The sequence below is a fragment of the Doryrhamphus excisus genome, chromosome 9, assembly GCF_030265055.1.
Source record: "Doryrhamphus excisus isolate RoL2022-K1 chromosome 9, RoL_Dexc_1.0, whole genome shotgun sequence".
NCBI lineage: Eukaryota > Metazoa > Chordata > Actinopteri > Syngnathiformes > Syngnathidae > Doryrhamphus > Doryrhamphus excisus.
In genome coordinates this window covers 20,979,738-21,003,674 of record NC_080474.1, presented here as the reverse complement: position 1 = coordinate 21,003,674, position 23,937 = coordinate 20,979,738, and the positions used below count along the sequence as shown (strand labels likewise).

General features: G+C 41.6%; 1 protein-coding gene across 2 annotated transcripts in view; it reads right to left on the bottom strand.

The window, feature by feature from the left end:
* igsf3 (immunoglobulin superfamily, member 3) overlaps positions 1-23,937 on the bottom strand; it is a 129,724-nt gene that overhangs the window by 19,956 nt on the left and 85,831 nt on the right. For both annotated transcript variants that reach the window (XM_058082791.1, XM_058082790.1), the window contains exons 5-6: positions 17,134-17,541; positions 8,889-9,308 (exon numbers count right to left, since the gene is read on the bottom strand). In XM_058082791.1, coding sequence (XP_057938774.1) covers positions 8,889-9,308; positions 17,134-17,541 — 828 coding nt within the window. The remainder of the gene's footprint in view (positions 1-8,888; positions 9,309-17,133; positions 17,542-23,937) is intronic.

The window sequence follows — 23,937 nt, the reverse complement described above, 5'->3', positions numbered from 1 at the left end:
TTTCTACCGCTTATCCTCACGTGGGTGGCAGGGGGTGCTGGAGCCTATCCCAGCTGTTTTGGGGCGAGAGGCGGGGTACACCCTGGACTGGTGGCCAGCCAATCACAGACAAGCTCAAATAGACAAACAACCATTCACACTCACATTCATACCTATGGACAATTTGGAGTCGCTAATTAATCTAGCATGTTTTTGGAATGTGGGAGTAACCGAACATAAACATTCCAAAAAATGTGAATATTATTTATGTCTTAATTGTTTATGCCTTATATGTATTATTTTTTGTTATGTTTACTATAAATGCGTGTAAAAGTGACTATAGGGGTGTTATTTCATGTCGAGAGGTCTCTAATAATGTTCATTCATTCATTCATTCATTCATTTTCTACCGCTTATCCTCACGCAGGTCGCGGGGGTGCTGGAGCCTATCCCAGCTGTTTTGGGGCGAGAGGCGGGGTACACCCTGGACTGGTGGCCAGCCAATCACAGGGCACATATAGACAAACAACCATTCACACTCACATTCATACCTATGGACAATTTGGAGTCGCTAATTAACCTAGCATGTTTTTGGAATGTGGGAGGAAACCGGAGTACTTTGGATCCTGAACCAACACCTCAGACTAGGACGCCATCACTGTGCCGCCGGTCATTGAGGAAGAACTGATGAACAGTCAAACTACGATCGATTCAGATTCAGTGCCCGGAGAATATGATAATATACATTTCATACATAATTCATAAATATATATGTGGGAAAGCCTGCTTCTTCACACTTTTGACAGTTCATAAATTAAAAAAAAAACAATAATTCCAATACATAGTTAATTTTCCACATAGTCAATCAAGGAATTGTTGTCAAATACCAGTCTCTGGTTTGGGGAAACGCTTAACTAGGCCACCCCCCTCCCTAGGCTCCATCCCCATCATCCCTCTGGCTCGACCAATAACCTCTTAATGTCCTCTCCCCATGCCAGACACACGTGCACACGTATGCACACGCGCCTGCTAAAATGATGAGAAAATGTTTTATTGAAGTCCCCAAACCGTCATTAATCTGAACTCCGCTTCCATTTGGGAAGATTCAGCATAATTAGTTATGTGTGTGCATGCATGTTTGAGAGCGTGTGTGGTGGTGGTGGGGGGGGGGGGTTAGGTTGGGATGATATTAGATTGTGTCGCGGAGACGGAGGCTTCCCCGGTGAGCCGCCATGCTGAACATGTGTTTGCCGTTATTGCGCTGCTGCAAGACACAATAGAGAAAACCCAATCAGGTGAAATGTAATAATACGTAATACAGCCAGCGTACGCCGACGTGGATCACATTGTGCTTTATGCTTTTTTTTTTTTTTTTTTCTCCTTTTTTTCCTCCTCTTCGAGGAGGCCGGATTATATGGAGATTCTCTACGAAAATTAAACATGGGCCCTGGGAGGTCAGCCCCCCCCCGCCCCCCCACCCTGCTGTGTTTGCAGGTTTGCGTGCACACATTAGATTGATGGCGCTAAGCAATAAGACCACCCACTGCTTGCAGCCTGCGGTGGATCATTCAAGCTAAATGGAAATAAAGTACACGAGTGCAGACTGTGGATCTTTGTCAACTGCTCTTTGTGAGTTTTGGTCATGCAATCGGGAACCGGGAGAACAGTTCTACCAATCACAAATACAACAAAAACAAAAATATGAGGACATTTAGAAGAAATGAGATTTTAGTCAAGATTTTAGTGTGTTTTACCATCATAGCACCCCTAAAAATATACATAATCACCAAAATCGGCTGAAAAGTGGTTTGTGGATGTGTGCTGTATTTATGGGCTGTCAAATATACTGTATTTATATACAGTATTATATACTGTGGGCTGCACGGTGGAGGAGTGGTTAGCGCGCAGGCCTCACAGCTACAAGACCCGAGTTCAATCCCACCCTCGGCCATCTCAGTGTGGAGTTTGCATGTGGAGTATAATATACTACTAATATAATATAATATACTATAATAGCGTGACAATATGATAATGGCGATTAAAGCACAAGTAAAGACACTCCAGTGTTTAGCACGCAGACCTCACAGCTAGGAGACAAGGGTTCGATTCCACCCTCGGCCATCTCTGCGTGGAGTTTGCATGTTCTCCCCGTGCATGCGTGGGTTTTCTCCGGGTACTCCGGTTTCCTCCACATTCCGAAAACATGCTAGGTTAATTAGCAACTCCAAATTGTCCATAGGTATGAATGTGAGTGTGAATGGTTGTTTGTCTATATGTGCCCTGTGATTGGCTGGCCACCAGTCCAGGGTGTACCCCGCCTCTCGCCCCAAGACAGCTGGGATAGGCTCCAGCACCCCCACGACCCTCATGAGGATAAGCGGTAGAAAATGAATGAATGAACGAATGAATATTGTATATAAGGGCTGCACGGTGGTTATGTGGTTAGCGCGTAGACCTCACAGCTAGGAGACCCGGGTTCAATTCCATGTTCTCCCCATGCATGCGTGGGTTTTCTCCGGGTACTCCGGTTTCCTCCCACATTCCAAAAACATGCTAGGTTAATTAGCCACTCCAAATTGTCCATAGGTATGAATGTGAGTGTGAATGGTTGTTTGTCTATATGTGCCCTGTGATTGGCTGGCCACCAGTCCAGGGTGTACCCCGCCTCTCACCTGAACACAGCTGGGATAGGCTCCAGCACCCCGTGACCCTCATGAGGATAAGCAGTAGAAAATGATTGAATGAATGAATATTGTATATAAGGGCTGCACGGTGGTTATGTGGTTAGCGCGCAGACCTCACATCGTGGAGACCCGGGTTCAATTCCATGTTCTCCCCGTGCATGCGTGGGTTTTCTCCGGGTACTCCGGTTTCCTCCCACATTCCAAAAACATGCTAGGTTAATTAGCCACTCCAAATTGTCCATAGGTATGAATGTGAGTGTGAATGGTTGTTTGTCTATATGTGCCCTGTGATTGGCAGGCCACCAGTCCAGGGTGTACCCCGCCTCTCGCCCCAAGACAGCTGGGATAGGCTCCAGCACCCTGTGACTCTCGTGAGGTTAAGCGGTAGAAAATGAATGAATATTGTATATAAGGGCTGCACGGCGGTTATGTGGTTAGCGCGCAGACCTCACAGCTAGGAGACCCGGGTTCAATTCCATGTTCCATGTTCTCCCTGTGCATGCGTGGGTTTTCTCCGGGTACTCCGGTTTCCTCCCACATTCCCAAAACATATCTATATGTGTCCATAGGTATGAATGTAAGCAATACGCAATAAGATCGATATATTCTACGATATGATGGTGATATATGGAGACTACAACGTAATGGATTGTAGGACAGGCTGAAAGAATTTAACTCTGGTGTCGCTGGGAATTAGGAGTGAGTGAGTCTTATGTGAGAATATGCAAAGTAAGCACAGAAAAAGCTTTCAGAAGCACATGGCGAGGAAGGCGTGTGCAGCAGCGCTCATGCGAGAGCGCACATATACGTACGTACATACGTATGCGCACATGTAAACCGGGCACGTGGCTCATGCATATTGAGCGGGTACCACGGAAAAACACGATTTAGAGTCACTCAATTATGTATCTGGTCAGTGGCTGTGTTTGCTCACACCTCATTTCACACAGTCTTTGTGGGAGCAGGAAGCCGGCTGCTCACTTAGCCCTGATTGGTTAGCATTCAGGAAAAGCAGAGAGTGAGAGAAAAAAGCACAAATCATCCATATGATCGAAGGACAAAGTGCGACAAGGACTGAGTGAGGGTTTCCTTTGGAGCCACGACGTCCACAACGATTACTTTGTTCCACTTGCTGACTGACTTCCACTTAAGGTGGATGACCAACAAAACCAGTCAGGAGGAGGACCTTGCTTGTATTCCCCTGTAGAGTGTCTAAAGTGCACACCGGAGAACGTAAATGAGCTTTCAGGATGATGGGGCGATTTCCAAATAACTCCTGAAGGGCTCGTGGATGCTGTGGAATGCTGTGGAATGCATTGTGTCTTCTGTGCGGATGGCGAAGGTCACGGCACCGTGCTGCCGCGTGACTTTACATTTGTGTGCATGTATGCTGTACGTGTGTGTCTCTGGGAATCAATAGCCGAAGCTCCGTTCTCCTCACGCCGCGACATTCCTCTGCCTCGCTGTGAAAGAGTTATCGATCACGCGAGTGTGACGTCTTTGTTAGCACAAAAGTTGCCTGGAGGCGAGCTGAAGGACACAAGCAAACAAAAAATATCCACAGCGTCAAATATAAAGCCAGAAGGGAACAATTTAGTTGTTTTGTTTTTTTAATACAAAAATCTATGAAGAAAATTGACATATCATGACTTGAAAAGGTGTTATTTTGGTATTAAAGGGGACGAAGTTTGATGCTGTTCCTACATTACTTACAAAAACGCAAGATGTAAATAATAATTTATCAGTGTCCTAACCGTATTTACTGAGCAAGCGGTTGTCTTTGTAGCATTATAGAATGTGCATTAAAGCTATTATTTATTACAAGCTGGAGTTGCTAAGGGTCTTTTCCACCCAAGTCAGTGTTTTTTTTTAAACATGTAATGACCATATTTCTACATACATATTAAGCCACAGGTCTCCAACCAGTAGCTCCTAACCACTTTTTAAAGTAGCTCTCCAAACAGTTTGTTCATTCATTTATTATCAACTCCTATACCAAAAATATTATAAAGTGGGGTTCGGCAGTAGTCCAGAAGTCCTTAGGAGCGCTTGGGAGTGTGATCAATTACAGTGGAGTAGGCGTTTAGGATATCTAAGGAAATAGAGCTGGAAAAGGTGCAGATTGCGGAAGATCTAGAAAGCTTTCTGTTGCAGGTTATTGTGTGTAGCTGCTCTATGGGTCCACAACGCAATACAAGGTGCCGAAAATTAGCATAATAGGTCCCTTTAATTCTATAACTGGGAATGTGAATTCAATTTTCGCAGTTTTTTGTTCAAAACCAGGTGTTTTAGCTGAAACCGCCCTATTTTCTACTGCCAATTTAAAAAGACCCAAAAAGGTTACAAACAAACTTGTTTTTTTTGACGAAAGAAGAGAGTCTAAAGTTTCTTTTACATAGTTTGAATGTTTATGTAGTCCTAAAACTCAATATTCTGTGGGTCTTGAAAGTTCAGCAAAAATGGCCCAAAACTCCGGCAGTATGGAGCCTTCGTCTCTGAAAATGGTTGGCGGTCAAAAAGTTAAGAACATGTCATAACCCGAACTGCTTAAAGAAAAAAACAAAGTCTGGGCTCCACTGTGTTTACAGAGTAGTTGCATAACTACCATAGATTCCCGACTACTGAGCGCACCTGAATGTACAGTAAGTCGCAATCACCAAATTTATAAGTGCACATATACAGGCTGAAAGACACACCTTAAACCTTCAAATCCTTCCTCCACTATGGGGTGATCGGGAATTCCCAGCATCACTTGTTAGCCCTGGTGGGATGCTGTTTTTTCCCATTGGGAGTCCAAGCAGAAAATGCAGTAATTCCACTCTTGATCAAACATACTTAACATTTGTCAGATCAAAACGCAATAATTGTATACGACTTCAAAACATGATATTAGCATCCACTCTAAGCATCATGGGAAGAGTAGTTCTTTTAAGCCATACATTAGCCTCAACATTTTTGACTACTGAGCGCACCTGAATATACAGTAAGTCGCAATCACCAAATTTATACAGGCTGAAAGACACACCTTAAAGCTTCCAATCCTTCCTCCACTACAGGCTGATCGGGAATTCCCAGCATGCTGTTTTTTCCCATTGGATTCCAAGCAGAAAATGCAGTAATTCCACTCTTGATCAAACATACTTAATATTTTTCAGATCAAAATGCAATCATTGCACACGACTTAAAAACTTGATATTAGCATCCACTTCACTACTGCAAATTTCTGACTCTACACTCTTAAGAATCATGGGAAGAGTAGTTCTTTTAAGCCATACATTAGCCTCAACATTTTTGACTGCTGAGCGCACCTGAATGTACAGTAAGTCGCAATCACCAAATGTATACAGGCTGAAAGACACACCTTAAAGCTTCCAATCCTTCCTCCACTACAGGCTGATCGGGAATTCCCAGCATGCTGTTTTTTCCCATTGGATTCTAAGCAGAAAATGGAGTAATTCCACTCTTGATCAAACATAATTAACATTTGTCAGATCAAAACGGAATCATTGCATATGACTTCAAAACGTGATATTAGCATCTTCACTACTGCAAATTTCTGACTCTCCACTCTAAGCATCATGGGAAGAGTAGTTCTTTTAAGCCATACATTAGCCTCAACATTTTTGACTACTGAGCGCACCTGAATGTACAGTAAGTCGCAATCACCAAATTTATACAGGCTGAAAGACACACCTTAAACCTTCCAATCCTTCCGCCACTACGGGGTGATCGGGAATTCCCAGCATGCTGTTTTTTTCCCATTGGAGTCCAAGCAGAAAATGGAGTAATTCCAGTCTTGATCAAACATACTTAATATTTGTCAGATCAAAACGCAATCATTGCACACGACTTAAAAACTTGATATTCGCATCCACTTCACTACTGCAAATTTCTGACTCTACACTCTAAGCATCATGGGAAGAGTAGTTCTTTTAAGCCATACATTAGCCTCAACATTTTTGACTACTGAATGTACAGTAAGTCGCAATCACCAAATTTATAGGTGCACACCTTAAACCTTCCAATCCTTCCTCCACTCTGGGGTGATCGGGAATTCCCAGCATGCTGTGTTTTCCCATTGGAGTCCAAGCAGAAAATGGAGTAATTCCACTCTTGATCAAACATACTTAATATTTGTCAGATCAAAACGGAATCATTGCATATGACTTCAAAACGTGATATTAGCATCTTCACTACTGCAAATTTCTGACTCTCCACTCTAAGCATCATGGGAAGAGTAGTTCTTTTAAGCCATACATTAGCATCAACATTTTTGACTGCTGAGCGCACCTGAATGTACAGTAAGTCGCAATCACCAAATTTATAGGTGCACACCTTAAACCTTCCAATCCTTCCTCCACTACAGGCTGATCGGGAATTCCCAACATCACTTGTTAGCCCTGGTGGCATTCTGGAGTAATTCCACTCTTGATCAAACATACTTAACATTTGTCAGATCAAAACACAATCATTGCACACGACTTCAAAACGTGATATTAGCATCCACTTCACTAATGAAAAATTTCTGACTCTCCACTCTAAGCATCCTGGGAAGAGTAGTTCTTTGAAGCCATACATTAGCATCAACATTTTTTTAAGGTGCGGGGTTCAAAGTGTGTGAAAAAAGGAAATGATATTAAGTATACCGCAAGGTTCCTGTCTCTCCACATGGGAACTCAGTATGCCGTTGTATTGTACGGAAAAATGTGATTATGAATATATGTATCGGTACTCCCCTCCATTGCACGTTTTGAGATGTAAATTCAATCCCATAACTTGTTCGTTCCGTCCCAAATTGGTTCTTTAGGTACCACAGGGATGGTATCCTCACCTGCATCATGAATTATGTATGGTACTGTTGACTGGGCTAAATTGGGCCGGTGTGTATTTGTGTGTCTTTGACTTCAGCCGCTAATTGGACTGTTTTCTACATCTGTGTGTGGAGCGGAGAGGTCCAGTTCAGGTGATGTGGACACTTTAATGCCTCCGCAGAGGAAAAAAAAAAACACAGTCACGGAGAGATTGCTCGTTGGCTTTATCACACTTTCCAACTCTAACTGGATGGTCTCCGTTCCCGGCTTCCCGGCTTCCCGCCTTCTTCCACTTTGTCTCCCTTCCTGTGGGATCTTTAGCGATCCATTCAGCCCTCTCCATTAGGAGACCCCACCCTGACATGCACATAAATGCCCACGTCTGCCCACACACACTCCAATTAGGAGCTAAACCAGTGAGTAATTAGCTCAAGCTGAAACCATCCAAGTTAGCGGTGTCCAAAGTGCAGCACGGGGGCTTTTTGTGGCATGTACCTGTTTTTTATTGGCCCGCAGCACATTTTATTTTTATATAACTTCTTCGCATATCTACATTGAATTAGCTTGTCTAGGAAATAAAAATAAAATGGGCCTTTCTGCATCCTTTCTGTTGAATGTAGTCACTCAGTGTTCCACTTAGCACTGATAAAAGTGAATTGTACTACTGTACTGGTTTCTTTTTTGGCACATATAAACTAACAAATAATACAAATAGAAGTTGTTCACAATTGAAAAGTTGCTATTTCAAAATACTTATCATTTATTCATATATTGTCATATTTTTTGTGGATGTTTCATGATGTATGGCAATTAAATCCATGTTATAATTAAATCTGTGAATCAAATCATGCGGTTCCCAGTCAGCAAATATTTGATATTCATACAGTAAACCTCGGATATATCGGACTCGGATATATCGGAAATTCGCTCACAACGGACAGATAAAAAAGAATCAATTTTTCTGTAATGCATTTCCAATAAAAATTCATTGCATATATCGGATTTTTTATAACGGATTTCGCCCATTTCGGACAAAATCTCCAGTCCCGTTCCAATGCATTTCCATTAAATTTCCCTGGCATATATCGGATGGCCGCATCGTGGCGCTCCGATTCGCCGAATCGTGACAGGCCGCTATACGACGTCATTTGCAGCGTTTGCAGCGTTGCCTGCGCGTCCAGGTACATTGGAAACATAGTCAAGGAAGTGCCTTTTTATAACGGATAAAATCCCATTTACGCATATACCGGATATAAATCCCATATATGCGTAAAACTGACATTTTCCGGTATACGCATATAACGGATTTCGCTTATATCGGACAAAATCAGTGGGAACAATTGAATCCGATATATCCGAGGTTTACTGTATTTTATTTTACGCAGCCCTCTGCTGATGTCAAAAACCCGCTTACCTGGTTGCAGGACGCTGATTCCGAGCAGGTTGGACGTGCGGTTGGCTACTCTGCTCCAGCTGTTGTCGTAGTTCTTCCTCCACAGGACGGCGGTGCATTGGTACTTGCCGGCCTCGCGCCGCCCCGCCCGTGTCACCGACAGCCAGAAGTTGGTGTTGGAATGAGAGCGGTCCACCGTGGTGCGGGTGCCCAGGCCGAGCAGCTGCTCCCCCCACTTCAGCGTACCCTCCCGGGTGAAAGTCACCAGCTCCTTGAACTCTCCCTCGTCGGTCGCCTCCGTGCCAGCCGGTATGAAGCGCCAGGTGACCGAGGTGGGGACGCGGGGGTTGTGACGCGGTTTGACCAAGCACAGGAGGTCGAAGGAGTCTCCAAAGGTCACAGAGGGAGTCCGTGATGAGGCTGAGACCATGAAGGAGGATTCTAGCGGTGGGAGAAAATTAAACATCAAAATGATTGATGATTAACGTGGCTTCAGAGTTCGACAGCCTACTAGCTAAACAGACTCAAATATAGAACACTAAGGACACCCTGCGCTCGAACTCTTCTATTCCCGAACCGCTGCACGCTAAAGGGTGAAAACTTGCCAAAACAGGCACCGCTACGGTGTTGCTCGTGCTAAAACTTTTGTGACAAACACACCACGTCGGGTGTCCTCACAGCAATTAACCTAGCATGTTTTTGGAATGTGGGAGGAAACCGGAGTACCCGGAGAAAACCCACGCATGCACAGGGAATGCAAACTCCACAAAGAGATGGCCGAGGGTGGAATTGAACCCGGGACTCCTAGCTATGAGGCCTGCGCGCTAACGTGCATCGCAACATTCATTAATTCATTCATTTTCGACCGCTTATCCTCACGAGGGTCACGGGGGTGCTGGAGCCTATCCCAGCTGTCTTTGGGCGAGAGGACTGGTGGCCAGCCAATCCCAGGGCACATACAGACAAACAACCATTCACACTCACATTCATACCTATGGACAATTTGGAGTGGCTAATTAACCTAGCATGTTTTTTTTTTGGAATGTGGGAGGAAACCGGAGTACCTGGAGAAAACCCACGCATGCACGGGGAGAACATGCAAACTCCACACAGAGATGGCCGAGAGTGGAATTGAACCCTTGTTTCCTAGGTGTGAGGTCTGCGCGCTAACCACTCGTCCGCCATGCAACCCCAGACGTATTTGTATGTTTTTAAATTTTTTTGCACAAGAGGCAAAAATCGGCAATGATGCAACTGCACAATACAAGGGATCATGTTCGGTGCAGTTGTAAACACTGTCAAAAACGGCCACAAGGTGGCAGAAGTGCATTTTATAAGAGCTTGGCATGCATCTTTCCCATATAATCAAACTCCACAGCAAGCAAGAAGTAAAGACGTAAGGCAAATTTTAATGCGAGGGTGGAATTGAACCCTGGTCTCCTAGCCGTGAGGTCTGCAGACTAACCACTCGACCACCGTGCAGATAATTGAGATAATTCAAACACAAAATAAACATTCCAGTAACTTTACCGACACCTAGTGCATCTTTGAATGCATCTTCTTTTTGCCTTATATTTGTATTTTTGTTCATTTAGCCATTTGGATGCTTGAATACGATGAATTTGGGAGTCAGATTTGCTTTTTAAAAAATTTTTTTTTACTAATACGCCGTCTTCCCATCACTCACACTCAAAACACATGCACACACATGTAACTAGAGATGCAGAGATGCAGTCACGACACATAGACACACTGGTGTCTCAAAGGTTGTTAGCAAGTCATCAAACAGAAGACAAGTTATGATGACCATTTTGAAATCATGGTCAAATAACCTTTGAGCTTGAAATCATTATTTTGTCTGTGAAAATACTACAAATCAACGTAGGCAGCCTCCTGACAGTATGAACTCATACTGTTCTCAGCACTACTCCATCTCCATAATTATGATGATAAGTGCAGTACAGGAAGTATATGAAGACACCATAGACGGCAACCTGGACACATTTCTATGCGTTCCATTGACGGCGAGAACGCGCCTCCAGATTAACAGCTATGCAAAGAAAACACAAGGGAGAGATTTCCTTTAAGTACCGGTGTTCGATCTCCGCCCATCTCACCGCCGAGTCGAAACTACGCTCATTAGGCTGAAAACGTTCATTGTCCTACATTAGGATGGATAGAGATCCATAAACGATCCAGGGCCAAGTCTCGGAGATTTTTCGATAAATGTAAAATGAGCGTTAGCGCTTCCCCGCTGTCCCGCATCCCTTCTTTCTGTGACAGCCACCCCCCCCCCCCCCCCCCCCCCACCGTCCTTCAGGGTGTGTAATCAATTGCTTTCATTCTAGCCTGGGGTGTCGTTATTTTCTCACAACAACAAAAAAAACCTGCACTGACATTTTCACTGAAAGGAAAGATTTCAAAGGATAAAAAATGACCTGTCGATTTGTTTACTTCTTAGAATAAAACTCCAGAGGGGGTGCTGATGAAGCTAACGCTAGGCACGAGCTAGACACAACTACCCGGTAGCTCATGATACTTGCTATGAAGTGGATTGGTTGACTGACTTGGACTTCAAAGGCTGTCAATAAACGGAAATTACGATTTCTTACTTGATTGATGTCAAAGTACAAGTCAAGTTGCAAGTCTTTGGTGATATTGTCGAGACGAGTCTAAATGAAGCTAATGCTAGCCATGAGCTAGACACAGCTACCCGGTAGCTCATGATACTTGCTATGAAGTGGATTGGTTGACTGACTTTGACTTACGGGTCTGTCAACAGACAAAAATAACGATTTCTTGCTTGATTGATGTCAAAGTCCAAGTCAAGTTGCAAGTCTTTGGTGATATTGTCAAGACGAGTCTAAATGAAGCTAATACTAGCCATGAGCTAGACACAGCTACCCGGTAGCTCATGATACTTGCTATGAAGTGGATTGACTTTGACTTACGGGTCTGTCAACAAACAAAAATAGCGATTTTTTGCTTGATTGATGTCCAAGTCAAGTTGCAAGTCTTTGGTTATATTGTCAAGACGAGTCCAAATGAAGCTAACGCTAGCCATGAGATAGACACAAGTACCCGTTAGCTCATGATACTTGCTATGAAGTGGATTGACTTTGACTTACAGGGCTGTCAACAAACAAAAATAGCGATTTTTTGCTTGATTGATGTCCAAGTCAAGTTGCAAGTCTTTGGTTATATTGTCAAGACGAGTCCAAATGAAGCTAACGCTAGCCATGAGATAGACACAAGTACCCGTTAGCTCATGATACTTGCTATGAAGTGGATTGGTTGACTGACTTTGACTTACGGGTCTGTCAACAGACAAAAATAACGATTTCTTACTTGATTGATGTCAAAGTACAAGTCAAGTTGCAAGTCTTTGGTTATATTGTCAAGACAAGTCCAAATGAAGCTAATGCTAGCCATGAGCTGGACACAACTACCCGGTAGCTCATGATACTTGCTATGAAGTGGATTGACTTTGACTTACGGGGCTGTCAACAAACAAAAATAGCGATTTTTTGCTTGATTGATGTCCAAGTCAAGTTGCAAGTCTTTGGTTATATTGTCAAGACGAGTCCAAATGAAGCTAACGCTAGCCATGAGCTAGACACAAGTACCCGGTAACTCATGATACTTGCTATGAAGTGGATTGGTTGACTGACTTTGACTTACGGGTCTGTCAACAGACAAAAATATCGATTTCTTACTTGATTGATGTCAAAGTCCAAGTCAAGTTGCAAGTCTTTGGTTATATTGTCAAGACGAGTCCAAATGAAGCTAACGCTAGCCATGAGCTAGACACAAGTACCCGTTAGCTCATGATACTTGCTATGAAGTGGATTGACTTTGACTTACGGGTCTGTCAATAAACAAAAATAGCGATTTTTTTTGCTTGATTGATGTCAAGTAGCAAGTCTTTGATGATATTGTCAAGACGAGTCCAAATGAAGCTAACGCTAGCCATGAGCTAGACACAAGTACCCGGTAGCTCATGATACTTGCTATGAAGTGGATTGGTTGACTGACTTTGACTTAAAAGGCTGTCAATAAACAAAAATAGCAATTTCTTGCTTGCTTGATGTCAAAGTCCAAGTCAAGTTTCAAGTCTTTGGTGATATTTGTCAAGTCGAGTAAGTCAAGTAATCAATTAAGGGAAAAGTACAGTATATCTACAAGCTAAACCTAAATTGTTTCTGATTAGATAAACATTTATATTATTGATCATTTATACGCCAATGTGCATTATGTTGGCATTAGCTAAGTGGATAACTGGACGCTAACACGAGAAATCGAATACATATATGTGATATGTAATAGAAAAACTCAATTGAAGAGGTAAGACGAGTCTCGTCATTACTTCTAGAAAACAATCATCTGGAAAGCCAGCTTCTGTACCACAGAGTTAATATGTTACTATGGTAACAACAATAACAGCCCCTCCTTAAAAAAGGACGTCTTTCTCTTATGCCCTTCAGAGGCAGCAGGAGTCCATTAGGAGGTTATGAATTCAATGAAGGTCCAGTGACCATATATAATATCTAAAGCATTAGGCTGCCAATCGATGAAAGGGGGCGGCAGGTCAAAGTAGACTCTAGTCCAGAGGTAGGGAACCTATGGCTCGGGAGCCAGGTAGGGCTCTTTTGATGACTGTATCTGGCTCTCAAGCGTTTCTTACCACAATAAAAATGTATTTTTGCTAACATTTTAAAGTAAACATCACAGAAATGACTGTTAAAAATAATCAACAACTTTCTTATGCATTTTAATTCGTCCATCTATTTTCTACTGCAATACGGCTGACCATATCCATCTTTCCTGATGATATTTTCCAGGTCAAACACCAAAACTCGATTATTATTGGATAATGCGGTAGTCTACCTGTCAACATGTAAATGCAAACGTTCCTCCTTTAGTCAAATAGTCGCCTAGCTAAAGCTGCAGAACCAAGCCTTCTGGCAAAAATGGCCAAAAGAATGAAATATACGGAGTACGGTGCAAAACCATGCAGCAGCAGAAGTTGTATTAATGGCAACAAGTATTTGATTTATTATTAGACACTGCGCTGCTCACGAAAGTGTGCTGGCCACACCCCCTTGGCGTGGGGTAGTGTGCCTGGTCTACGTAATTAGAGCCCATTATATCTAAAACTGTTGGTCTTACATAAAAATGCACACATTTTATTGCATTCAATGTTTAAAAAAATGTATATGGCTCTCACAGATACACATTTTAAAATATCTGGCCTTCATGGCTCTCTTAGCCAAAAAGGTTCCCGACCCCTGCTCTAGTCCGAGCTCAGTAGGCCACCAGAGAAAACAAGGAGGATGTTGTTTCTTATTTTTCAGGTGTAACCCCCAAAATGTATACATAGGGGGCGGGGTTTGGATCCAATAATAGTTTCGAGGAGGGAGAAGGACATTGACCCAAACAAATAGGACATAAAATCCCAGAACCACAAAGCAAATGTCCATCACAAGAGAGCAAACACTTTGATCTCCAAACAGACAAGAAGAAAGTAGGATTTACATAATGTACTCCTTGTACCGAAAACTAATGTTTTTTGCCTGAAACTAACAAATAGGCACTTAAAAAAACGGCCATCTCCTCTTGGCAGTGACACAGAGTTAATCCCGAGGTTGTGCTCTGGTGCTTTTTCAGCTTAAGTCTGAACTAACTTACTGAGACTGTGGTGCTGAATTTCCATTCTAATGATTCTAACTAATCTGTGCATGTGTGTGTGTGTGTGTGTGTGTGTGTCCATAATGATTGTCACTGCTGCACAGCACACTGGACGGGAGGCAGGTGGTGTGACAGGGTGTCCTAATAGTTCTTCCCCCCCCCAAGGCAGAACATGAATAAACCATGGAGTATTCTTCTATTCTATATGAACACAAGTAATGGGACACGCGGTGCGTCCAACAACGCTGCAGCTCTACTTTGCTTTTGGCTTTGACAAATAGTGGCTACGCTGCACGGTGGAAGAGTGGTTAGCGTGCAGGCCTCACAGCTAGGAGACCCGAGTTCAATTCCACCCTCCGCCATCTCTGTGTGGAGTTTGCATGTTCTCCCCCCGTGCATGCGTGGGTTTGACTCCGGTTTCCTCCCAATGAATGAACATTATGAGAGACCTCTCGACATGAAATAACACCCCTATAGTTACTTTTACACACATTCATAGTAAACATAACAGAAAATAATACATATAAGGCATAACCAATTAAGACATAAATAATATTTACATTTTTTGGAATGTTTATGTTCGGTTCCTCCCACATTCCAAAAACATGCTAGGTTAATTAGCGACTCCAAATTGTCCATAGGTATGAATGTGAGTGTGAATGGTTGTTTGTCTATATGTGCCTTGTGATTGGCTGGCCACCAGTCCCGGGTGTACCCCGCCTCTCGCCCCAAGACAGCTGGGATAGGCTCCAGCACTCCCGCCACCCTCGTGAGGATAAGCGGTAGAAAATGAATGAACATTATTAGAGACCTCTCAACATGAAATAACACCCCTATAGTTACTTTTACACACATTTATAGTAAACATAACAGAAAATAATACATATAAGGCATAAACAATTAAGACATAAATGACATTAAAAATTTTTGGAATGTTTATGTTAGGTTCCTCCCACATTCCAAAAACATGCTAGGTTAATTAGCGACTCCAAATTGTCCATATGTATGAATGTGAGTGTGAATGGTTGTTTGTCTATATGTGCCCTGTGATTGGCTGGCCACCAGTCCAGGGTGTACCCCGCCTCTTGCCCGAAGTCAGCTGGGATAGGCTCCAGCACCCCCTGCCACCCTCGTGTGGATAAGCGGTAGAAAACGAATGAATGAATGAACATTATTAGAGACCTCTCAACATGAAATAACACCCCTATAGTCACTTTTACACACATTTATAGTAAACATAACAGAAAATAATACATATAAGGCATAAACAATTAAGACATAAATAATATTTTCATTTTTTGGAATGTTTATGTTCGGTTCCTCCCACATTCCAAAAACATTCTAGGTTAATTAGCCACTCCAAATTGTCCATAGGTATGAATGTGAGTGTGAATGGTTGTTTGTCTATATGTGCCCTGTGATTGGCTGGCCACCAGTCCAGGGTGTACCCCGCCTCTCGCCCCAAGACAGCTGGGATAGGCTCCAGCATCCCCCGCCACCCTTGTGAGGATAAGCGGTAGAAAACGAATGAATGAATGAACATTATTAGAGACCTCTCGACATGAAATAACACCCCTATAGTCACTTTTACACACATTTATAGTAAACATAACAGAAAATAATACATATAAGGCATAAACAATTAAGACATAAATGACATTAAAAATTTTTGGAATGTTTATGTTAGGTTCCTCCCACATTCCAAAAACATGCTAGGTTAATTAGCGACTCCAAATTGTCCATAGGTATGAATGTGAGTGTGAATGGTTGTTTGTCTATATGTGCCCTGTGATTGGCTGGCCACCAGTCCAGGGTGTACCCCGCCTCTTGCCCGAAGTCAGCTGGGATAGGCTCCAGCACCCCCGCCACCCTCGTGAGGACAAGCGGTAGAAAACGAATGAATGAATGAACATTATTAGAGATCTCTCGGCATGAAATAACACCCCTATAGTTACTTTTAAACACATTTATAGTAAATGTAACAGAAAATAATACATATAAGGCACAAACAATTAAGACATAAATACTACAAATACTCCAAATTGTCCATAGGTATGAATGTGAGTGTGAATGGTTGTTTGTCTATATGTGCCTTGTGATTGGCTGGCCACCAGTCCCGGGTGTACCCCGCCTCTCGCCCGAAGACAGCTGGGATAGGCTCCAGCATCCCCCGCCACCCTTGTGAGGATAAGCGGTAGAAAATGAATGAACATTATTAGAGACCTCTCGACATGAAATAACACCCCTACAGTCACTTTTACACACATTTATAGTAAACATAAAAGAAAATAATACATATAAGGCATAAACAATTAAGACATAAATAATATTTACATTTTTTGGAATGTTTATGTTCGGTTCCTCCCACATTCCAAAAACATGCTAGGTTAATTAGCCACTCCAAATTGTCCATAGGTATGAATGTGAGTGTGAATGGTTGTTTGTCTATATGTGCCCTGTGATTGGCTGGCCACCAGTCCCGAAGTCCGAAGTCAGCTGGGATAGGCTCCAGCACCCCCCGCCACCCCCGTGAGGATAAGCGGTAGAAAATGAATGAATGAATGAATTCAACACTTACCAACGGTTTTGACGGTGATCGTCTCTGTGGCCGACTTGTCTCCGATCTTTCCCCAGGTCAGCTCCGGTTCAGTTCCCGTCTGAAACCACTCCGTTACAGTGCAGCTGTACGAGCCCTCATCATCGGGCAAGGCGTTGTACACGGACAGCGAGAACGTGTCGGCCCGTAACCTCTCCACGCGGATTTCGCCGTAGCTGGAGCGCTCCTTGTAGGCATCGCCGTGCCGCACTTTGCCGTCCCGATCCAAAGCGGCTAGCTCCTGGGCCGGACCGTTCCCCTGCTTGTCCGTCCAACTCCAGACCACGGACAGCGGGCCGGTGGTGGAGTGGACCATGCAGGTCAGTTGTATCACGTTGCCCTCCAGGACTTCGGAGGAGTTGCTTGACAACAAGACGGTGATGTTGCTCTCTGTGGGGAAACACAATAAACAAAGTGTGTTTACTAGGCTAGTACGCTTCGTTGATGATCATCCAAACCCTGGTGTGCACCAAATCAGCGGACTGAGACCGCTGGGACTCAAGTGAATTTGGTTCACTTGAGTTCAAATGTAAACGCTACACGGACCAAATACAGAACCGATGTTACAATGGCAGCTAAATGCAGAAATGGCAAATATGACAAAGAAAATGTTGTTTCTGTCCTCTGTGTGACTTTAAAAGTATATTTTAGAAGCTTTTTGTGAAATCTATGCTAGTAAACGTAGCAGAATATAGACATAATCTACATATTCCCATATTCCCAATCCCAAAACGAGACCGAGCCTTTTCTGTGGTTGGCCCCAAGCTATGGAACTCTCTCCCCTCCCAAGTAAAAAAGGCCCCCAACATTGAAAGCTTTTAAGTCTTGTCTTAAAAACCACTTTTATTCGCTTTTAACTTGGAGTGAGTTGTTTGGTCCTGTGTCTTTTAGTTCTTTTTTATTTTAATTGGTTTTATTTTTTATACTTTTATTGCTTTGCTTCTTGTTTTCTTCTTTTAATATTTTATTATTTAATATTTTATTTCTTATTTGATGTTCTAGTTTGGGATTAAATTCAATTTATTTTTTGTATTTTATTTTTACTTTTTATTTTACTAGTCTGTGCAGCACTTTGTTTATAAAATGTGCTATATAAATAAAGTGGATTGGATTGGATATTCAGACCTAACACATATATTAATTTGCACACAATTTCAGGCTGCACGGTGGTCGAGTGGTTAGCGCGCAGACCTCGCAGCTAGGAGACCCGGGTTCAATTCCACCCTCGGCCATCTCTGTGTGGAGTTTGCACGTTTTCTCCGGGTACTCCGGTTTCCTCCCACATTCCAAAAACATGCTAGGTTAATTAGCCACTCCAAATTGTCCATAGGTATGAATGTGAGTGTGAATGGTTGTTTGTCTATATGTGCCCTGTGATTGGCTGGCCACCAGTCCAGGGTGGACCCCGCCTCTCGCCCCGAAGACAGCTGGGATAGGCTCCAGCACCCCCGCAACCCTTGTGAAGATAAGATTCATATTTGGTCCAGACCAGAGCCTGCATGGAACCACGAGCCTAAAAAGTCAGCATGTAATGAGCTAAAGTTCCAAAAGACAACAAGAATCCCACATCTGGTGTAACAACAACCAAGAGAACATGAGCCCTTGGGCAATGTAACAGATTACCGAGCCCGTTCCCCGGAGTACGACCCAATCCTGCTGCGAAGTGTTTGCTTGTGTTCCAGGTTGATATTGCGGCTCTTTTCCGGCCTGAGGAGCATCCGAGTGACAGCCAGAGAAAGACCCTTGCGGCTTTGGGTTCATCTTAGACGGGGTTAGAAGGCTCGCTAAGTCATTCGGAACTCACTGTAGCTTGTTGACCGAGGTGAGTCCTAAGTCCTTATATGCTCTGTTGCTCGTTTGTGCTGCTTTATCTCAAACTCGTTGCATCAAAAACATCACAAAGTGCCCAAAAACTGAAAGGGATGTGGTGGAAGGGTGGGCTTTTTTTTTTTTTTTTTATTCCTCCCCTGAGGGCAAACTCCGCTACTTCCTTCCTAATGTACATGAGCTGTGTATGAATATGGATCACGTTAGCCTTTTCCTTCCTATCACACTCAAACCAGGGAAGCCTGTCACCGCTTTCATTTTAAACACCTGAGATCACTCAAAAAAAAAAAAAAAAAAATGGAGGAGTACAGCGGTAGAGAGGTTCAAGTATTCAAGTAGTGGTACAGGAAAAAAACTGCATTTTTTAACACCATCAAAAGATGAAATAAAAATGACATTTCCTCACATGCTCTAAACCAGGGGTTACAAACACGCGGCCCGCGGGCCAAATGTGGCCCGCAGGACACTAGTTTAAGGCCCCCGCTTTGATAGTTTGATATGGATGCTGTATGGTATCATGTACCCAGAAAAAAAATATTACGTTTGATTTATGTTCATGTTAAAGGTTAAATAACTGTTAATAGTTATCCTCCCTATCCGTGTGGAAGTGGTAAGTTTTTGGCTATTTAAGTTTAAAGGAAATAACTCGGAGGATACCGTTTAGGTGGCTAGCTCTCTAGTTTGCGAGTTAGCATGTGTCTCAAAGACCCTGCAGTTGCGCAATATGTTGTAAATAAAAAGAGTATAAATGTGACTATAGTCGTGTTTTGTCATGTCTACAGGGCTCTAATAATGCTTTGTTCATTTTAATTTGAAAAAAATAATTTGTCTACCCACCAACTATATGTGGTTTCTTAAGTTTTTATTATTTGCCGTTTTATTATTATTATTATTATTATTATTATTATTATTATTATTATTATATTTATTTATTACTGATTGATTGATTTTCTTTATTCTTGATCTGTTTATTTATTTTTCATCTTATTTTGTGCAGAAAAATAAAAATGAAGATATTTGAGAACAGTGGAATGTTTTATCAGAGCTTTTATTGTAGAAAATCGGAACCAAAGCACTGAAAAAGTTTGTATATTTTTCTGTTTTTAATAAATGCGTTTTTTTTTTTTTGGGAAAAAACCTGATGCGGCCCAGCCTTGCCCAGACCCTTGCTCCAGTGGCCCCCAGGGCCCCAGTTTGAGACCCCTGATCTAAACCTAAGCTTTATTTCTAGAGGTTTCTTTGTTTTTTCTCACTTTAAGAGATGAAAATAATCAAGCGAGTGAGATCATTCAGTTGCACAATTATGTATGTTAACATTTTCCCGACAATTGTGCACACATAATAATTTCATAGATATCGAAACCTCATATTTATTGCCATGAATATTCAAATTTGAGGTTGTGGGATTTTTACGGTTTCCTCCCACATTCTAATAAAAATGTACAGTGTCAGGCAAAATGATGAGACACATTTGTAGGTTAATAAAAGGCTGAGATCATATTTTGACTTTATTATTGTACAATTTTTTCAATTTTTTCAAGTTTTCTTGTTAAATTCCATTTTAGAATGTGCAATGGGCCGCACTTTGGGCTCCATTACTTTTAAACATTCTTGCTTAGGATCAATTTCTGATCCACCTTAACTTAAATCGGGTCTGGTCTGGGTTTAAGTCAAGGCACGGTCCAGAGCGCCATTTTCCATGTTTTTCATGACCTTCCTTTTAGCTGTCGGCTCGGGTGAATCTGTAGTCCTTGTGTTTTTAGACGTACCAGCAGCATTCTTTTACCTCGCCCGGAGGCACGTGTCGGCATTAAGGACGGAACACTCCAATAGTTCCTACCGATTTGACAAACAGTTTTTTCTGTCAGGCTGGTCCAGCGCTCCTCCTCTGTATCTGTGTCTTGCCAGGACCCCCAGGGATCCATTTTGTCACCTGTCCTTTTCTCCTTATACGTGCTTCCCTTGGGTTCGGTTTTTAAAAAGCACAGTTTCCTTTCACTGCTTTGAAGATGACATGCAGGCCGATCTGCCTTGACCTAAAAATGATAGCCGGGCTACCATGGAACCCCTGCAGGACCGTCTGCATGATGTGCAGTCATGGATGGGGGCGAATTTCCTCAACTTCCTGAACCAAATCTTTGCTTAGATGACTCTAATTCCTTGTATACATAATAGCGCAGGACCAGGCCTGGTCTAGGGCCTGTTAAGGGTGCAGAATGCCTGTCTCCTGAGCAAAAAACAAGTGATGTGTTTAAATCCCTCCCTTCACTGGCACTCAGGTACTTTTAGAGGCTAATTTCAAATGGCGCTGTTTTTACATTTGCACCTCATGGCCCCGCCTTTTTTTTACGAGTGAGCTGGTCTCTCTGTACTCTGCCCAGACCCCCGAGGTCTGCAGCTCCCGTTGGCTGTGCCCAAAGGCACAAGAGAACCAGAGGAGATTGAACCTTGTCAGAAGTAGCTCCCAGATTGTGGAACAGTTTGATTAGATGCTCCCGGTCTTTATTGATATTGGTTGCTTTTCTTCCCTGTTGTTTATAAATAGTTGACTTCTCTTTTGAGCTACAATGTTATTTTCGGATTTTTATTAATTTTACTGTCATAAATTGTGTTTGTTGGCACGGTATTTGCACTGTTTGAAATTTGTTTTTATTGCTGTAGAGCACTTTTGTTGCCTGGGGTTGTTGTAAAATGTGCAATATAAATATCATTTCAGTAAAATGTGCAATATAAATATCATTTCAGTAAAATGTGCAATATAAATATCATTTCAGTTGAATTGAGGCACGCTTGCAGAGGTTTGCATTAGACACAATGCCGCGTGGTGATTGGTCAATACAGATTAGAGTCCAACTTCCTTATCACAACAAATGAATCCAAAGGAGGGGAAAAAAAAGCACATCATTTGAAAAAAAATATGTTGTAGATTCTGATGGAAAGAGAAAGAGTGTTTGATAGTAGTGTTTCTATTATGCAAAAGAGACTTTTTAATAGCCACGTATACATGGACCCAAATATTCCAATTCCATTGGGGTTATTTGCTGATTTTGAATTTTTGAATTTTGAATTTCCCTCTAATATTACATTATCCTTGTAAAATTACATGTTTTCCTCTTTAGATCGCAACTTTTTTCACTTAATATTTTGACTTTATTATTGTACAATTAGTACATTTTTCCATTTTTGCTGTTTTTTTTGTTAAATCAATTATTATCAATTACGACAAAAAAGAGATCAATAATGTAACATCTATCATGTACACAACGCCAAAATTCGGATTTTTAAATTTTTGAATTTCCCTCTAATATTACGTTATCCTCGCAACTTTTTTCTTTTAATATTTTGACTTTATTATTGTACAATTACTAAGTTTTTTTTTTCCATTTTTGCTGTTTTCTTGTTAAATCAATTATCAATGACTACAAAAAAGAGACCAATACATGTAACATCTATCATGTACACAACGCAAAAATTCTGAATTTTTGAATTTCCCTCTAATATTATGTTATCCTCGCAACTTTTTTCTTTTAATATTTTGACTTTATTATTGTACAATTACTAATTTTTTTTCCATTTTTGCTGTTTTCTTGTTAAATGACATTTTAGAATGTGCCATGGGCCACACTTTGTGTCAACACACTTCCAATTCACTATTGTGTGTGTGTACACATGGTGGAAACGCAGGCCTAATTAGGCTTGATTAGGCTTTACCTTAAAACAATAGTTTCCCAAAGTCTATCAATTACTACAAAAAAAAGATCAATACATGTAACATCTATCATGTACACGACGCCAAAATTCTGATTTTGAATTTTTTAATTTTGAATTTCCCTCTAATATTATTATCCTTGTAAAATTACACGTTTTCCTTTTTAGATCGCAACTTTTTTATTTTAATATTTTGACTTTATTATAGTACAATTACTACATTTCTTCCATTTTTGCTGCTTGTTGTTTTTTTATAAGTTTCCTTGTTAAATGACATTTTGTGACAACACACTTCCAATTCCCTATTGTAGGACGTCTCACACTTGATTTAAAATTGTTGAAAAACTGGACCTTCAAGTAGCTATTGCCATCCTGTGTGTACACATGGTGGAAACGCAGGCCTGATTAGGCTTGATTAGGCTTTACCGTAAGTCTGCAACCTCTCCATTGTTTGCCTTGTTTCATTTCCAGGTTCCCCTCCAATAACCACGGCTATAATTAACCTGTGTAAACCCCATAAACATACTTTCTAAGGTCTTTTGTTCCCTCAATAAAGAGAGAGTTTCCCTGGAGACCTCGGCTGGCTTGGGGATATTGTTTAGGGCTCATTTAGCAAGAGGCGCAAAAAGGTCAGAATAGGCTGGCGTTAGCCGCTTGAAAAGAAACGCTATATTATGGTCACCGTGGTGTGTTTTTTTTTTTGTTTTTTTTAACACCGGTGGCAGATTCCAATTGAATGCATCCCATAATCAGTTCCCAGTTCCACATGTCCAAAAGGAGTAGGAAGAAGCAAAGCTTATTAAATCCTACCCCTCCATCTGGTACTTTTACAATCACTAACTGTTACATTTGTTCACTTCCTGCTTTCCTAATATAGCTTAAGGGTTTTTTTTGTTTGTTTTGTTTTTTTATTTATTTTTATTTTTTATTTATTTATTTAAAAAAATATATTTTATTTTTGTCACGTACCGAAGTACGAGGTGATATGACCATACAATGACATAATGGGTACTTCTTAAATCCTATCCCTCCATCTGGTACTTTTACAATCAGTAACTGTTACATTTGTTCACTTCCTGCTTTCCTAATATAGTTTAAGTTTTTTTTTTTTTAATTTTTTTAATTTTTTGTCTCGTACTAAAGTAGGAGGTGATATGAGCATCCAATGACAAAATGGGTACCATAGTCAATATAGTGATTATATATAGCAAATTAAAATTAAAATTAAAATTAAAATTAAAATTAAAATTA